This window comes from Vitis vinifera, chromosome 8, assembly GCF_030704535.1.
Source record: "Vitis vinifera cultivar Pinot Noir 40024 chromosome 8, ASM3070453v1".
Classification (NCBI taxonomy): Eukaryota; Viridiplantae; Streptophyta; class Magnoliopsida; order Vitales; family Vitaceae; genus Vitis; species Vitis vinifera.
Genome location: NC_081812.1, coordinates 15,650,767 through 15,670,394, shown reverse-complemented (window position 1 = coordinate 15,670,394; position 19,628 = coordinate 15,650,767). Strand labels below are relative to the sequence as shown.

Sequence of the window (19,628 nt, the reverse complement as noted above, 5' to 3'; positions counted from 1 at the left end):
ATTATTCTGGTGTTATCCAAGTGCTCTACAGTCTACACCACCATCATGTAATAGAGAATAAGTACACTTACAGTGGATATCCCATTCAAATGTGTCACCCTTTTCAGGATTTGTTTTGGTGTAATAATAAGAGAAAGACATGATTCAGAGTAGACCACTGAAAGGGGACCTAAGAGATGGGGGAGGTGACTTTGGGTTCCTGCCACCTCTATTCGGTTTCTCTACTCCCCAAGCTTTGCCAGGGCACCAGATAGCGATTTGGAAGAATTGGAATTGATTCCGGAGGCAACTGCTCCTTCATTCTCCCCCAACTGACCCAATAATTTTGATTGAAATTTGAATCAGCTGTGATTCCAAACCCCACTCTGGTTTCCCATTCCAATTTAGAAATCTAAGGATGAGAATGGAGATGAATCATGATAACTTACAGAGAGGAATTAAGATACTAGCAAAGGTAAGATTTGGTTTTCATGGTAATAAATTTTTTATTTCTATTCTCGTTCTGAAAACAATCCATGCCATTAATGAAACATAAGAGAACTGATTTTTCATTCTCATTTTTTTATTCTAGTATAGCAAACATGACTTTGATAATATGCTTATTAAGCTTTTCAAGAAAAGGAATCGAAGGAAGGAAAATCAGATTTTAAAGAAAAAGAATATAAAATAAAAAAATTATATTAAAACATTTATAAAGTTATTAGGAAAAGGAATAAGAATAAAACGTTTTTCTCGAAATGTTCAATAAGAAGAAATAAGAATGAAATATATAATTTTATTATAAGATTTTTATATAATTTTTTTTTCACATTTATCAATGTAGGTAAAAAATGACCCTCTTGTATGAAAAGTGTGTTTTCATATGTTCATATAACAATAATTATAAAATAAAATTTCTTTAAAAATAATTCAAATTTCATATTTTCGTCAGTCAAAAATAGTATTTCTGAAGGGTCAAAGATAATACATTTTATCAAAAAGTGAATAAAATATTAATTATTTTTACATATTTTTTAAATTTTGTATTTTATAAATTTGAGTTTCTATTTTATGGTTTTTTTATTCGAGTTTTTGAATACACAATTTTTCCAATTGCCTTGAAATGGATAAAACCAGAAAGGACAAAAAAATGACATCCCGTCAAATATTAATTCCCGAAAGAGAGTGAGGAGTGGATTTTTTTAAAAAAAAATTATTATTACATATTCAAGTTATTTCATCTATTTTTTATTTTGAAAGAATGAATTTCCTAAAAAATAAATGGGATGTAAATTCAGGTTTCAAACGAGACATAAGTATTGAGAATTCAAGGAAAGTAAATGACTCTTTTCTCCCCATTACTATAGAATAAAGTGAACTTGACTTAACAAATATTTTTAACACATGTTTGGACCAAAAGATAAAACTTAATTGGCATCAATGCTACAACATTGGAATCGAATTTTGGAGATCAAAGTTGATGAATGCAAGCGATATAAATTTATTTGAATACTAATTGGAGATAAAAGTAAAAGACAATGGAAAGATAGAGAACTAAATTGAAAGTAAGAAATGTCCTGATGAAAAATTTTAGAAGTACATATGTAAATTACAATGGTCAGAAACTTTTTCATGGTTCAAACTTAATCAATTGGAAACAGAATAATTAATCCGTTTAATCACCTTTTTTTTTCCTCCAACATGTTCTGCTTCCGAAGGTTCCTATTCTTTACATAGATTCTGGAACAATTGTGTGTGCTGGTAAAAGAACAGATACCATGCCACTGTATTTATTGCGGAAAATAATGATGATGGAAAAAAAAAAAGACGCCCATTAAAAGCAGTGTAGAAAACTCCGTTGGCTTGAGTCTTACGGGCTACGCTGGAATATAATAGGACACCTTTCTCTTTTTAGTAATTGAGTAGAAGAACCCTGGACGTAGGATACGGACGGCCACCTTTCCGAGAGGAGTGAGGATTCCATATTGCTTTGACTATCATCCTGTGGGTCCACTGTCATTTTCCTCACCTGAAAATGCTCCTCCCATCCCTTCTCACCAAGCTTTCATGCTGCTTGCCTCTGTAAGCCAAGGTCCTAACTCTCCCGCCTTGGGCTACTCCCCGTTTCTTTATAATGCTGTCGCTCGCCGCTGTAGCAAGGGGCCCGACCCATGCGGTGTGGCTTTGCCGGCTAGGCTCTGCGCTACGGACAGTCCTCGCATGCTCCATAGTGGGCTGCACCACCCTCTTCGGCCCACCTCCACTCCAGCGCCTGTTAGCCTTCCCGGCATTCTCTTACGTGACGGCCGTGCTGATCGTGTCCGACGCGAGGCTCGGGGACACGTTAAGGGGATGCTGGCACGTGCTGTGCGCCACAGTGCAGGTGGTGGTTCCTGCCATGTTGAGCCTGTGGCTGATCGGAGCGGGGCAGTTGAGCACCGGATTGGCGGCGGCGGTGGTGGCGCTGAGCGTGTTTGTGGTAGGGTTGCCGGAGTGGACACATCTGATGGCGAAGAGGATTGCGTTTGGGCAGATTGTGATCGTGTACGTGGGTGCTTCTATCATTCACGAGGAGGGAGCAGGAGCCTTCATGCACCTCCTCCACGTGGCATCTAGTACGGCACTTGGAGCCTTGGCTTCTGTCCTCGCTCTCTTGTTGCCCTACCCTCGCCTAGCGTCCAGCGAGGTAACTCCTACTCTCCTCACCCACATACACGCATACAAAGTTTAAAACACAGCCCTCTACCTCGTTAGTTCCATGAAAAAAAACAATAACAAAACTCATTATTTGAATGCTTAATTAATCTTCATTAAAATCAATTAAATTTCTGATTATATGCAGCTAATTATTTTTATTAAATTCATTTTTAATATTTTTATGTTAGATCATGTTTTTTGCAGAGAATAAATTTCTCCTTTTTTTTTTTTAATTTGCGTAATTAGGTGATAAAAACATGGCATCTTTGGCATTAATCTGCTTAATTTCAACTTTCCGACGAATAGCATCCAATTCAGGGCTACCCATGATTAACTTTGCTTATTCCGTTTGACGAACCATTCAGGAAGAGGTCTGTACGATGTACTATTGGCCACCGAATATCCAGGGCAAGTTGGCTATGCCCTATTCTTGTTGTCACCATGTATAACAGATTCGGAGTTCACTGCACTAGTCTAATCACACATCCTCAAAAAACAATGAAAATCTAGATCATGCAGTGAATATGTGTCAAATAAATTCCATTTAATGCCTCTCTGCAAGTCTGGTCTCTGATGATTCTAAGCACTTCTTTTTCCTTCATGGAATTATCCGAGTACAGTTGTTGTCCAGCACTAGCTACGATGAAGGGTAACAGGAAAATGATGTTAAAACAGTTACCATCTTGTACGGTTTTTCCGGGATTGGTAAGATTTGTTAACGCTCGTACCCTAACTCAGGTAAATGAAATATGGAAGTCCTACGCAGAAAATGCTTCAGAGAGGTTGAATCTGTTTTTGGAGGCATTCTCCGCCCCAGACAATTCCGCAGCATTAGACTCAATTTCTCAGGCCAAGTTCTTTTCTGAAAGGGGAGACAAGCTTCTTCAAACCATTAGACTCGTGGAGGTAAGCTGGCATACACTCTTTATTCATTTCTGTGCAGATGCATATTGCTAAATACATATGTTACTTTTAATTCCTTTTATTAAGATAAGTCATATTTCATTCTGAATAGGATGGCATTCTGTGGGAGAGACCTTGGACAAGATTCTTCAAACCCCATTGCTTCGACCCAGGTGATAGATTGCAAGCCATCGAAATACCATTACGAGGGATGGAGATTGCTTTATCTTCTTTCACTTCCTTGCCCACTGCCATTGCTGATGACGAGCTCGGAGATGCTTTACAACGAGTGACTCTGAATACCAGCCTAAGACTTGAGCAAGCTAAATGCTCCCAACCTCTTGCTTCAACAACAGTTCCTAACTCGACGGGAAAGTTTTTAGACAAACCCCTTCAGGCCCTTAAAACCATTTCCCCAGCCCACGCTGCTCCTTCAGCTTTCTTTTTCTTGTCCTGTATGCAACTCCTCCAAGATGGCTTGCCCTCCCCTCAAAATCCTGAGCCCATATCGAACATAGGTCACAAGTCAAACACCGAAGAATCAAGGAATTCAAAGAAACCAGTTACATACAGCTTCAAAATGATGTGGAGCAGTTGGAACATGAGCCTAGCCAGTGGAAGACTGGTTTTTGCATTCAAATGTTCACTTTCCCTAGGGCTGGCTGTGCTGTTCGGTTTAATGTATAACAAAGAAAATGCATATTGGTCTGGACTCACCATTGCCATCAGCTTTGCAACAGGGAGGCAAGCGATGTTCACAGTTGCAAATGCTCGAGCACAGGGTACAGCAATGGGATCAGTCTTTGGAATCTTGGGTTGCTTTGTTTTTCAAAGTTCCATGGTAATTAGGTTTCTACTTCTTCTCCCTTGGATAATTTTCGCTAGTTTTCTAATGCATAGTCGGATGTATGGCCAAGCTGGTGGGATTTCAGCAGTTATAGGTGCACTGTTAATATTGGGTAGGAAGAACTATGGCAGCCCAAGTGAATTTGCAATTGCTAGAATCACAGAGGCTTTCATTGGATTATCTTGTTTCATCATGGTAGAGATTCTCTTACGACCCAGGAGAGCAGCTACTCTGGCAAAAATTCAACTCTCACAAAGCTTGGCCACCCTTCAAGAGTGCATCAAAGAAATGGTCGTGTGTGTAGGTCAGACAGACAGTCCACATTTTGTTCTTCCAGCAATGAGAGAAAAGCAAAACAAGCTGAAAATGAATGTCAATGAATTGAACAAGTTCATTGGAGAGGCCAAGTTGGAGCCCAATTTCTGGTTCTTGCCTTTCCAAGGTGCTTGTTATTCGAAGCTTTGGGAATCTTTATCAAAGGTGGAGGATCTCTTGCTTTTTGTGGCCCACAATATTGATTTCCTCTTACAAGCATCACAGAAATTTGAAGTGTCTTGGAAAGAGATCCAAAAAAATATCCACAGTGATCTAGAACTTTTCAAGGAAACAGTGGCTTCTTCACTCAAATATCTTGTAAAGATCACTTCCATTGAGTCACTTACATTACTTGAGAAGGAACTGCAGAAGAAGATAATTGCCCATGACCTTGAACTGGGGAGACCACCAAATGCACACTGGGTTTGGAGTACAGATGATGAGGAGATAGAAAAAATTCTCGCTTCTTTTCTTCAGCATTCAGAGGAGATAATCAATGAAATCCACACTAACAAAGATAAGGAGGAGCTCAAGAGCCAGATGGTTCTTTCTTTGGGTGCCCTAGGGTTTTGCATGGGTAGTTTGATGAGGGAAACAAGAAAGATTGAGAAAGGGATACAAGAACTAGTTCAATGGGAGAATCCCTCAAGCTACATAGATTTTTCTGAAATTTCCTGTAAGATCAATGCCCTGTATGTATAGTAACCTAGCACCATGTCCCTCTGATTGACAACAGAGTGGTGAACTTGTTCATAATAATCATGTACAACTTTATGCATTAACTGAGACACTTAGAAATTTCCATGACCAACAGCAAAAGGATTTCCTCTTTCAATTTAAGGTGAGACTGTGCTCCACAAGCAATAGCAAGACATACATGTCACTAGAGGTCAAACAAAGCACTTAACCTAATTATCAACCACAAAATAAGAATGGACCAGTTGTCGATACATCCAACTAGTCAACTACCAAGGTTGGGAAGTGCCGTTGGTGTTAGGATTAAGGAACTTGGCAGAGAAAGTTCTAAAGAGGACTTTAACATACTCTCTAAGCAGAATCACAGTGCTGGAGAAGGAATTAGATAATAACTCTATTGGGGAACTGAGAAAATAAGCTTGAACTCCATATGACAACATCATCTCTATGCTGGAGAGGCATTAGGATTTGCCTAGACCACAACATGGACACCATCATCACAGCAGACTGCCACCACTAAATCTTAATCCAATTGAGGCAGTTGTGTCATATAAAGTGATAGGAGCATTTTAAGGGGAGGTAGTCTTTTTTTGGTCCTGTTTCTTTTTTGAGGCTGTAGCCGCCTTGTATACTCCCTATATGCTTTGTGGTTTTTAGCCTTTTCTAATGCATATCTTGTTTACTTATCAAAAAATAAAATAAATAAAGTGATAGGAGCGCTGTTACAGAAAACATAATTATAAAAAGAAAATAAAATAAAATAAATTGGTTAAAGGGTCTTAAATGAGTCTGCATAAATAAGAGCAGTCAGATGATATTCATGATCCCACGTACATCCCTAACTGCATATTACTTCCATTTGTGAAAAAAGGCCCATGCCAATAAAAGTGACATGCAATCTCTATGCACACAAACAAAAATGAAATCCTCAATTGCCTTCATATTTGGGGTCGGCCATCACGTAATGGTAAGCAATTACCAGCACAAATATAAAGATACCAAGAAAATTGGCAAAAAAGCCCAGGTCCTGATCGTCAAACATCTGAAATATCAAATGCAAGAATAGCAAAATATATTAGCACCAAAGTTCAGATTATCACATCATTTGTTTCTATTAAAAAGATAATCTAACTATATAATAAGGGATTGTTTTGGGGAGGAAGAGAAAAGGGGGAAAAATACTAAACCATCGTTTGTTATAGCTTTTTGCAACTGCTTTTAGCCAGAAGCCAAACTTTAAGTTATTACTTCAAAGAGCAATTTTAATGTAATGAAAGTTTCATTGAACATACACAGCTTCTTGCGTAAGCTAAATAGATAAACAAAGCTTCCACAAAAACCAACCGGGTCCTTACTTGTGCATTAAGTTCTTTCTGAAGATAAGAGCATTTTTATTAAAATTACTAAACACAATTAGAAGTTCTTATTTAGCTTAAAAAAAAACTGTTTTTGGCTTCCAAAAAGTCAATCCAAACAACACTGGAACAAATAAAAAAAACAAACGAGTACAATCATCTAAATTGTTGAAACCATAAAACCCTGCAACCCAAGTTGGTTTCAGATTAATAGAGTTCATGTCGAGCAAAAAATCCATTTTTCATGTTTGAAATCCAAAACCAGACAAGGATTTCAGCACCACCAGTCCAGATTCCTGAGTAAAACTAAGTTAGACAAGTGTGTTGGTCAGATTTGTTGGGTCAAACAATAACAGGCATGAGTATTAAACAGCTTTTCCATGGCTGGTCAAACAAATAGGATGTGCTGCCAAGCCTATTTGCATTTCAAAAACCTGATAGAAGTTCCATCTTGATAAGAAAGTACAATGTTCAAACCGGAAGTTCAGCAGCTCCTTGACAGTAGAAAGATGCAGGAAAGTGTGCTTTATTGATTTTCACTAGTTCCAATCCTCAAGTGAAAAGGCGCCAAGAAACTTCCTGATGCCATAGGCGGTAAAACTAAACAGTGCTAAAGCTCTGATGTTGACTTAATTGAAAGGCGCAAACCAGGGTAGTTTTGGACACTGAATATCCGAAGTCTAGATATAATCAATTATGAAAGAAGAGGTAGCACAATGCAAATGAAAGAATTACTAGGTAAAATTACACATGGTGCAAAGTGCATCGAATGTAACCAAAGATGCAATTGAATCTTCCAAACGACAGTTTCAACACAAATCTTCAACTGCCCTCGATCATCAAAATATAAGATTTGATCTATAAACAAAAACTTTAACCCTCTTGCTGAGGTCGCTTAAGGAAATAAAAACAAATCCAAGATTCAATATCTTAATTAATTTTAATTTTCCAACCTTTTCTAAGAAATCGAAGGAAATATCAAAATCTTACAACAAAAAGGATGGAAATGATTCAAAGATCTAGAAACCCTAGAACGAACACTAGCAATTGTAGAATATGCGATCGCATCATTCAGAAAACAAAAGGAGCACAAACACGACTTAAAGAACCAAGAGGATAGTGAATCTTACAGTGCTGCGCAGTAGATTATTCAATTCGGTGCTTCAACCCGGTGAACAATCACGATATCTTCTCTCTCACTCTCACCCACCCTAGAGGAATTTGGGCTTTATTCTACTCGGAACCCGGAAAACCAAAACGTCAGAAATCAATCGGGACTTAGTAATTAGACCTTGATTTTACTAGAATTACTATAATGCCATTATTCAACATATTGGCACCAACAAAACCAAAATAAAATACCAATTGTCGGTTCTAACGATCATAAAGTATAAACTTCACATTCGTCTTATTTATCCGTGAGAATCACGATTTAAAATAATTTTAAAAAATAAAAAGTTAAGATTTTTTTTTTTTTTTCTAAATTAAAGATTTTTTTTAAAAACAAGTATTAACTTAGAAATTTCTAATGTTTTTTTCACAATTAAAATTATAATTATTATTCAATTACCAAATTTCTACAAATTATACATTTAATCGGTATAAAAATTTATATTATTATGATAAATTCTGATACTTTAGGAAATTAAAAAATATATTAATTTGTTATTCTTTTTTTTAAATATTAAGAGTGAGTTTGGTAGTGATTTTATAAATATAATTTTTTAATTTTTTTTTTAATCATAAATTTAATTTATAAAAAAAATATTTTGAAATATAAATATATAAAAAATTAAAATAAATACATGAGATATTCATATCTTATATCTTATAAATTCTATATGATAAAATAAAAAATAAAAAATTATGGATGATATAATATATCTCACCACTTATCATATTTTATATTTAGTTGAACATATAATTAAATAAAATAAGTGATAAAATAACTTATCTTATTTCACCATCAATCAAACATGTTATATATATAATTTTTTTTTATCATATTTTATACTATATTCAACTAACCAAACATGATAAAGATTAATAAGGTATTAAAAAATTAACCGTGAATCAATCATAAATCGCAATTTCGCAAATCAAAACTGAAATTGAATAAATGTGTTGCACACCTTCATTGATTTCAAACTCATCATCATCTTCGAGTAGGTCAATTTTCACATTCTCAGCCGCTGCCTTAGGTTCCGTTGCCATTTCGAACCTCACCAAAACCTGCAGTTATTCTCAAACCAGTGAAGCGCCAATGAGCTACTACTCCAGAACAAGAAAATTTACAAGAAAAAAAATTCGCATAAATTGAGTTTAGTGCTCCATTTTTTGGCAGAGAGAAGAAAAAGACAGAAATCAAGAAAACAAAAACCTAACAGTACCTAGTGAGATTATTTAGCTAAGGGCTTTTTGTTTTTTTTTTTTTTTTTTTTTTTTTTCTACTTGAGCCAATCCAACAATAATATAATACAAATAACGGAAATTCTCGTACCTTCCTCGGGCTTGTTTTCTCAGCCGCCAAACGGAGGACGGACTCGTAACTACTGGGGACGTCAAGAATCGCTTTCCTAGAATAATCTGGACCTTCCCAGTGAGCGTACATATGTTGGCAAATTTTCAGTATAACGACGTCGTTTTGTTGAAAAATAAGTGTAATACTGAATAAAAATTTAATTCCTTCTATTTACATTTAATTTATACTTCACGCATTGAAGCACAAAGATCCCGCTCCATTTAACAAATTAGAATATGAATACGAGTCCTTTGTTTTGTTGCATCCATGGAACATGTAGCTGAGGTGCTAACAATGGTGTTGGCTTTGGATCGATTTTGTTACATCAAAGGACAAACCTAATTACGTGAAGAAATCATCAATCTATGTTATGGGGCATGATAAGGATTTTAGCCAAGAAGTTGAAACATAATCTCGTCGAACAAAATATCATTATTGTGGGTCCCAAACTATAAAGTCGTTCCCTCATCCGTCCACCTGGTTAGTCATCGGACGAAGAAGATGTTGGTCATCCGGTGTCATATTGAATGCATTTATAATACTCTTCTTATCTTTAAAAAACAAAATTTAATAATAAATGTGATCATAATATTTCATTAATGCAAAATAAAAATGAGAATTAAAAAAATCAAATCACCAAAAAATATTATAAACTAAGTAGCATTCAAAATCCTTTTTCTTATCTATTCAAAATTAAAGATCAATGTTTAACATTCTCGCCTTCTTATTTTTAAAAAATCAAAATTTGAGAAGAATGGTCTCATTTAATTAAAAAATAAACATTAATGTTTAATGTTTTCTCTCTTAATTTTAAAAATTAGAATTTTTAAAAATGGTATTATAATATTATTTATTGGTATATTTTATCTAGTTGATAATTTTGTTAATTTTTTACTAATTAAATGCAACTTACTTTCTTATGTCTTATTTTATCTTAAAATAATTTTAGATTTCATCAAATTCGGATTCAAAAAATATTAATAATACAAAAAATTAGAAATAAAATATTTTATATATTTCATAATTTGATTTTTACTATATTTTTAATTCAACAAATTGTAAGTTTTAAAATTATGTTTACCCCTAGATTTGTGTTTAATTCTAAAAAATAATTTTTAAAATATTTTTTAGTAAGTTTTAAAATCGTGTTTATCTCTAAATTGGTATTTTTTTTTATAAATATTTTATAATTAAGAAACTCTCTATAATTCTAAAATAGGTTTTATAAATATAAATATTTTATTTAAAAGATGGTGGAGTTTTAAAAACCTTAAGAAAGCATAGTTATTTTTAAAAAGTTTGATTATCAAACTTTAAAACTTTAAAAAACTTTTTTTAGAGTAACTTTCGACTAGACAAAGTTCGGAAATTTTATTATGTAACTTTGACAAGGCTTTGAGAAATCCGCTAAGAAGCACAAGAAGTTTTGTATGAGGACATGGAAAGTGAGTACAGGTAAATTATTTAACGTATATAGATAGTTTCGTTGTATTAGAACTAGTAAAAATCAAAAGAATTTGAAAACTGTGGCTGCTGGGATTCGAGCCCAGGTCTCCACGGCCACAACGTGGAATTCTTACCACTAAACTACAGCCACATTTGAGCTTAAATCGAGAAAAAGATAAATATTAACAGAGATCTTCGAAGACATCATAATTAATATATATCAATAATCAGGTATATCGACATACAGAATTGTTATTTGGGCATTGAAAATTCATTAATTGACATAATTAAAAATTAAATGCACTGTTGATACATATAAATTAAATAATAGCAAAAAATATACAATTTTTTTTTTGCAAAACGATTTTTTTTAAATGACTTAAAATTATTTAAAAGTGAATGAAAATCTTAGTTCAAAATGTTAAAATATATTTTCTCTTAATTAACATAAAATTTGTTGAGATTTAACTTGAGTTGGGAGAGTTTGTGCAGTTTTGAAGGTTCTGAATTGCATACATAATTTGTTTTCTATGTTTTATTTTATTTTATTTTTCGTTATTATGTATCAGAAGTTGTAATACTAATTTATTGAGTCAACGAAAACTTTAATATGAACAATGTTAATTCAATAATAATCAACACGATGATATACGAGTTTTTAATATGGTTTAATCAATTATACGCACATCTACGAATGTGTAAGAATATTTCAATAATACAAAAATAAAATAATTTATATAATAATATATGAGGTTTTAATGATCAATTATATGTACATCCATGAATGTGTAATAATTTTTTTACTATATAATAAAAAATATTATAAATAACAAAATAAGTGATAACGGAGCTTTTATGTCCTCAACATCAGTTACTAGTCCTTTACACATTATAAATCACATAATAAGATCCTCCACAAATTTAAATAATCAAAATTAATTAACGCGGCATGACATTCTAATTTTATAATGATTAAACGAATCAATATTATTTTTTATACAACACTTATACATATATATATATATATATATATATTAAAAAAACAATTTTGGACATTTGTTATAATTAAAATAAATGTGATGTGATAGGATTTGTAGTGAGATTAAAATAAAATAATAGAAGAAACCTTTCGTTATTATGATTCTACAATTGGTAAAACATCTTTTATGCGTAGGCTCTCTTTTATAGATGGGCTCTAGAGATGCCTTCTACCATGTAGTCTTATTGCGAAATTTTGTATAGGTGCTACTCCTGTTAGAATCCAACCAAGATCCTTGTTATAACTCAACCAAGATAAATACCCTAATTTATATATACTGGAATATTTAGCAAGGTGAATACCCTAACTTCATATATACTGGAATATTTAATAAGGTGAATACCCTAACTTCATATATACTGGAATATTTAATAAGGAGAATACCCTAATTTCATATATACTGGAATCTCCTGATTAAAAACAATGAGTAAAAAAAATAATAGCGGAAGCATACCTGAATCCATTGAAGGAGAAACCTTATAGGAAGAAAACCCTTTGAGATGGTCTTCCAATTCTAGCCACTAGATTCTGTGTCAATTTCTCTCTGAGAGGATTTTCAGAAATTGGAATGCGTAGTCGTAGAATGGGGACCATAACCCTATTTATAAACCGCTAGGGCAGTTTTAATTTTATCACAATTATATTTCTGCCCCTCATAGAAATAATAATTGTCTAATGGTATCTACACAATAATCTCATGACAATTATACCCTTAAGCCAATTAATCAATTATTAATTAGATCACTATATTTAGGCTTAATTAAATGATAGCATACACATTTTAATTATTTACATGTGTGGCCCAAATTATAGATTAATTACAAAAATTAATCTAACAATCTCCCACTGGCCCACATGCATATGTAATCAAATAAATGTGCTTAACCTTATGAGCTCAAAATTTGCTATCATGTCCTTAGGGTATATCCGAACAATCTCGTCCATTAACTATACTGACATAGGATCAAGGTGGCCTTTGTTACATCAATCGTTACTAGACCAATCAATGGTCACATATATCTGCACAGCTAAATGACATAGATCAATCATGAGTGCATAGCATGGAAATTACATGCAATGTGATCTATTCATGCCTATTTCCAACTGGTCCAACTTAACTTTATTGAGATCAAATCTTTAGCATAATTTAACAGAGTGCAATAAAATGAATACTTTATTTCTGCAGAACACAATCCAAATGTATAGATAAAGTCTAAACATAACATAGAGCAATATACAATGAATAATACAAACTCCCACTAAATTTGGATATCCTCAAATGAGACAACACCCATATGAGCAGTGTGCTCATGAAAGACCTTGGGTGGTAATCCCTTTGTAAGCGGATCCGCTATCATGGAGTTTGTTCCAATATGCTCTATGGATATCTGTCCACTCTGTACCTTTTCTTTTACAACAAGGAACTTGATATCAATGTATTTTGATTTTGTAGAACTCCTGTTGTTATTGGAATATAAAACTGCTGATTTATTGTCACAAAATATCTTCAGTGGTCTTTCAATACCATCCAGAACACGCAGCCCAGTGACAAAATTTCGTAGCCATATTCCTTGATTGGATGCCTCATAACATGCTACAAACTCTGCTTCCATGGTGGATGAAGTTACGAGTGTCTGTTTGGCAGACCTCCATGAAATTGCTCCACCAGCCAACAAATAAATATAGCCTGATGTGGATCTTCTGCTGTCTTGGCATCCAGCAAAGTCGGAGTCGGAATACCCAATCAACTCTAACTGATCCAATCTCCTATATGTAAGCATGTACTCTTTTGTTCTCTGTAAATATCTCATAACCCTCTTGGCTGCTCTCCAATGATCCATTCCAGGGTTACTTAGATATCTGCCTAACATGCCAACAATGTACGCAATATCCGGACGTGTACATACCTGAGCATACATTAGACTCCCCACAGCCGAAGCGTAAGGAATCTTCTGCATTTCTTGACTTTCTAAACTATTTTTAGGGCATTGATTAAGACTGAATTTGTCTCCTTTAGCGACAGGGGTATCACCTGGTTTGCTATTTTGCATGTCATACCTTTGGAGGACTTTATCAATATAGGTCATTTGTGACAATCCTAAAATACACCTAGAACGATCTCGGTGTATCTGGATTCCTAAGACAAAGGAGGCATCACCAAGATCTTTCATCTCAAAATGTTTTGATAAAAATCTCTTGGTGTCGTGCAATATGCTAATATCATTTGTGGCTAGCAATATGTCATCGACATATAAAACCAGGAAAATATACTTACTCCCACTGAATTTGTGATACACACATTCATCCATAAGATTTGCCTCAAAACCATATGAGACAATAATTTGATGAAACTTGAAGTACCACTGACGAGAAGCTTGCTTGAGCCCATAAATGGATTTAGTCAATTTACAAACCATATTCTTTGAGTCTTCGGACACAAAATTTTCTAGTTGTACCATATAAATTGTTTCATCAATGTCACCATTGAGAAACGCTGTTTTAACATCCATTTGATGTAACTCAAGATCATAATGTGCAACTAGTGCCATGATTATCCTGAAAGAGTCCTTCGTAGAAACTGGAGAGAAGGTCTCTTTGAAGTCAATTCCTTCTTTTTGAGTAAAGCCTTTAGCTACAAGACGTGCTTTATATCTTTCTACATTACCATTTGAATCCCGTTTGGTTTTAAATATCCATTTACAACCAATGGGTTTCGTACCAACTGGTAATGGGACAAGTTCCCAAACTTTATTGTCTTGCATAGATTTATACTCTTCATTCATGGCTTCAATCCATTTCTGAGAGTTGGAACTTTTCATGGCTTGCTGGAAGTTGATTGGATCATCTTCCATCATTCCACTTTCTACCTCACGTTCCTGGAGATATACGATATAATCGTCCGAAATTGCATTTCTCCTCTCTCTAGTGGATCTCCTTAATGGCATATTTTCTTGAGGTTGTTGAGTTTGTTCTTCAGGAGCAATGTCCTCATTTGCAATTAAGGGTTGAACAATATTGTCTGTTGGTTGAGGATCCAAATTTACTTCTTGATCAATGATAGGTAGTGAAACCTGTACATTATCAAAAGCAATAGTAGATCCCTCTTCCTCCTCAAAGACAATATTCCTAGCCTGATTTCTCCCCCCAAACTCAACATCCTCAAAAAATGTTGCAGTTCCCGTCTCAAAAATTGACCTAATAGCAGGATCATAAAATTTAAAACCCCTTGATCGCTCTGCATAGCCAATAAAGTAGCTGCTAACTGTTTTAGAGTCCAATTTCTTTTCATGAGGCTTATAAGGTCTCGCTTCAGCTGGACATCCCCAAATATGAAAATGCTTTAAACTGGGCTTTCGACCCGTCCAAAGCTCATAAGGCGTTTTAGCAGCCGCTTTAGTTGGCACCCGATTGAGGATATAAACTGCCGTTTTGAGTGCTTCACCCCAGAGTTTTTCGGGTAAAGTAGAATGACTAATCATACTCCTTACCATGTCCTTAAGGGTTAGGTTTCGTCTTTCTGCTACACCATTCATGCTAGGTGATCCTGGCATGGTGTATTGAGGGACGATCCCACATTCCTCTAGGTATTTAGCAAATGGTCCTGGATGTTGTTCACCTGATCCGTCATATCTACCATAGTATTCACCACCACGGTCAGATCTGACGCTCTTTATTCTTTTGTTGAGTTGTAACTCAACTTCTGCTTTAAATGTTTTGAACACGTCCAATGATTGTGATTTCTCATGTATAAGAAATAGGTAGCCATATCTTGAGTAGTCATCTATGAATGTTATAAAGTACTGTTGACCATTCCAAGATGCCGTAGGGTATGGTCCACAGATATCTGTATGAATTAATTCTAAGACGTCTGTAGCTCTATTGGCACCTAATTTCTTTGTTTTGGTCTGTTTTCCTTTAATACACTCAACACAAATATCAAAATCTGAAAAGTTAAGTGAATCCAAAATCCCATCGGACACAAGTCGCTCAACTCTAGATTTAGAGATATGACCTAGGCGTTTGTGCCACAATGAGGCCAAATTATCTTTATTCAATTTACATTTTGTACCTCGTGTTTCCACATGCAAGGTTTCATTATAGGACGGAACAGTTTCCAACAAATATAGATTATCATAAACATTAAGTAAACCGGTTCCTACAACATTTGAATTAATAGATAATGTAAATTTATTGTTTCCAAATGAACAACAATAACCTGATTTGTCCAAAACAGAAACTAAAATTAAATTCCGTCTGAAAGACGGTACAATAAAAGTATCTATTAAATCCAAAAAATAACCAGATTTCAATAATAATCTAAAGTGCCGTATTGCCTCTACTTCTACCGACTGACCGTCTCTGACATAGATGCATCTTTTAGCATCACTTGGTTTTCGGTAACTCAGGCAACCCTGCATAGAAACACAAATGTGAGTAGTAGCACCAGAATCTAACCACCATGTGTTTCTAGATACTGAAGCTAAATTAACATCAGAACAGACCAAAGTAAGAAACATACCTTTCTTAACACGCCAAGCAGCATACTTGGTACATTCCTTCTTAGTATGTCTAGGCTTATTACAGAAGAAACATGTTACCTCAACTTTCTGTTTCTTTTGTTCTGAACCATTAGAAGCAGTAACCTTATTATCCTTATTCTTTCGTTTGCCCTTATCCTTAGAAGTGCTAGCCAGATGAGCACTTTCGGTCTTGTCTTGCTTCAATCTCTCTTCCTTTTGCACACAAAATGAAATGAGTTCATTAAGAGTCCATTTATCCTTTTGACAGTTATAACTGACCTTGAATTGATTAAATTGTGTAGGAAGAGAGATGAGAACCAAATGCACGAGTAAATCATCAGATAACTCGAGTTTCAAAGCCTTAAGTTTTGAAGCAAGATGAGACATCTCCATGATGTACTCCCGAACATTACCTTTGCCTTTATACTTCATTGAAATCAAGCTTGCTAAAAGCGTGCTCGTTTCAGCCTTATCGTTTTTGGCAAAACGTTTCTGAATTTCCGCAAGGAAGTCACTGGCATTAGTAACCTCATCGGTTACCGCACCCCTGAAAGCTTCTGGAATGCCGCGCTTCATGATCATAAGACTTAGCCTATTTGAACGTTCCCACTTACCCCAATAAACCTCATCCTCTTGAGTACTTTGCTCATTGAGTTCATCAGGTTTGGGCATTCTCAAGGCCAAGTCTATATCCATGCAGCCTAAGAGAATCATCATATTCTCTTTCCAGTCCTTAAAATTAGTCCCATTTAACATAGGGACATTATTGATGTTGGCAGATATAGAAGTAGTTGATATAAAAGCTGAATCGAGAACAAAATAAAATGAATCAAATAAACCATCATGCTCACATAAAATAAGCAATTAAACACATAATCTTTAAATTTAAAAGCAAATTATGACATTTCAAGATACCTAGCACAACATTAATATCAAGTCTTTGGACAGTAATATTAACTGTAAGTGGTACTCTTGTTGTAGTGATCAAACATTGATGATAAGTTATGTCAAATAATAAATCTATCTTTGGATTGATTTATTATTCACATTAAGTTACATTTATAATCATCACATATTTATCACCACAAGTATGTATGCAATTTGACCAAATATTAACTTTCTTTTGGGCCAGTCAATACCCGCATGAATCACATACACACAAATATCTAACACCCCGAACAGACTAATCTACACGGAAGATGTCACTTTGGTGATTTTCCGCTTTAATTAACCTATTTAAAATGCTAGATCAATAACTTAAATATTAATATCATAAAATGCTATTAAATAATAATAATAATAATAGTAATAAATAAATAAAAAATTTATCAACTCAATATTTCATAAATCTTAATCCATTGACATATATTAAAAATAATAACTCAAAGAATTAATCAAGGAGTAGGCTCTGATACCACTTGTTAGAATCCAACCAAGATCATTGTTATAACTCAACCAAGATAAATACCCTAATTTATATATACTGGAATATTTAGCAAGGTGAATACCCTAACTTCATATATACTGGAATATTTAATAAGGTGAATACCCTAACTTCATATATACTGGAATATTTAACAAGGAGAATACCCTAATTTCATATATACTGGAATCTCTTGATTAAAAACAATGAGTAAAAAAAATAATAGCGGAAGCATACCTGAATCCATTGAAGGAGAAACCTTATAGGAAGAAAACCCTTTGAGATGGTCTTCCAATTCTAACCACTAGATTCTGTGTCAATTTCTCTCTGAGAGGATTTTCAGAAATTGGAATGCGTAGTCGTAGAATGGGGACCATAACCCTATTTATAAACCGCTAGAGCAGTTTTAATTTTATCACAATTATATTTCTGCCCCTCATAGAAATAATAATTGTCTAATGGTATCTACACAATAATCTCATGACAATTATACCCTTAAGCCAATTAATCAATTATTAATTAGATTACTATATTTAGGCTTAATTAAATGATAGCACACACATTTTAATTATTTACATGTGTGGCCCAAATTATAGATTAATTACAAAAATTAATCTAACAACTCCAACTTAGCCAATACCTTGTTTAAGATGATGCAAAGTTGTCGTGGCTTTGGAGGTATTCTCTGCTAATCTTTTAGATCTTGTTTTGAAGTTAATCTTTAATTTATGGGAGAATTGTAATTTATATTGGGTTTGAAAATTGGCCCAAAATCTTCACATCCATTATAATCGAGTCTAAAACTTAATAAACGAGTGAAAATTGAATTGAAAGACATTAACTTTTAAAAATTTATGAAATGCTTTTGACAGTAAAAAAGAAATAAAAAAAACAACCAATTTCCCACTTCTTTCTCATTTTTCTCTTTCTCACTATCTCTCTTTTCATTCATCTTACCTTATTCTCACATGTTAATTGGCAAGATCATGTAAATTAATTCATAGTTAGGGAGCTCACTATTTCCACCAATTATTTTTCTCTCAAAAACAATGTTTGATAAATTGAATATTATAAATGAATGGTTAAAAATGATTATTATTACATTTTTTAAGTAAATATTTTTTAAACACCTTATATAATTTTTTTTTTCAAACTTACAAAATATATAATAAATATTTTGTAAACTCCTTAAAAAATATTATTATTCTTTTTTATCTACTATATATGTATATATAAAAGCTATTTTTTATATAAATATTTTTAAAGTTATAGACAATTATTTGAATATTTTATCTATTTTATGGATAATACATAAATATTGTTTTAATGTATTCTTTTGTAACATGATCATCTTTAAACTAATGGTGATAATTATTTTTTAATTAAATAGTGTGTTATAATTTAATAATTTAAAAATATTAAAATATCATTTTAAATCTAAAATAGACGTAGATTTGACATGATTTAAATTATTAAAACACAATATCATAAAGTCAAATAAATGTATACGTACATTTAATTATATCATAATTTTTTTTTTCCTCATACATACATAATATATTTTGTATAAAGTTTGTAGATGAAAAATGACAACATCTTTTATTATGCGATAACAATATTTGCAACCAGATGACCAAGTCACCCAAACATACTTATAAACACTCAAGGAACTCTTTAGAATGGAAAATAAATGTTAGTGCTGGGGAATGATTTTGAAAATATTTTTTAAAGAAATGCGTTTTGATAACAATTTTTAATATTTTTAAGAATTTGGTATATTTTTAATATATTTTTTATACTTTCAAATATTTAAAAATTTATTTTTATGTATAATATTTTATTTTCAACCATTCCTTATATTTATATAATTATTTATAAAAAAATTCC

At 33.4% G+C, this 19,628-nt stretch overlaps 2 protein-coding genes, 1 long non-coding RNA gene and 1 other non-coding gene across 4 annotated transcripts; 1 reads left to right on the top strand and 3 right to left on the bottom strand.

Annotated features, from left to right (window-relative positions):
• The first annotated feature begins 2,097 nt into the window (after positions 1-2,097).
• Positions 2,098-5,496, top strand: LOC100266589 (uncharacterized). Its single transcript, XM_002269775.4, has 3 exons — positions 2,098-2,665; positions 3,415-3,582; positions 3,692-5,496. Exons 1-3 carry the CDS (start codon positions 2,114-2,116, stop codon positions 5,441-5,443), a joined length of 2,472 nt encoding a protein of 823 aa, XP_002269811.1. The 5' UTR covers positions 2,098-2,113; the 3' UTR covers positions 5,444-5,496.
• A 3,396-nt stretch (positions 5,497-8,892) lies between these two features.
• Positions 8,893-9,592, bottom strand: LOC132254175 (uncharacterized). The gene is made up of 2 exons (XR_009466420.1): positions 9,293-9,592; positions 8,893-9,024 (listed from the first exon to the last, which is right to left on the bottom strand). It is a non-coding gene; the product is annotated as an uncharacterized LOC132254175 (long non-coding RNA).
• A 1,246-nt stretch (positions 9,593-10,838) lies between these two features.
• TRNAH-GUG (transfer RNA histidin (anticodon GUG)) lies at positions 10,839-10,910 on the bottom strand. The gene has a single exon. It is a non-coding gene; the product is annotated as a tRNA-His (tRNA).
• Positions 10,911-13,057: 2,147 nt separating this feature from the next.
• On the bottom strand, positions 13,058-13,756 carry LOC132254210 (secreted RxLR effector protein 161-like). The gene is made up of 2 exons (XM_059739365.1): positions 13,324-13,756; positions 13,058-13,206 (listed from the first exon to the last, which is right to left on the bottom strand). Exons 1-2 carry the CDS (start codon positions 13,754-13,756, stop codon positions 13,058-13,060), a joined length of 582 nt encoding a protein of 193 aa, XP_059595348.1.
• Between the last annotated feature and the right edge of the window lie 5,872 nt (positions 13,757-19,628).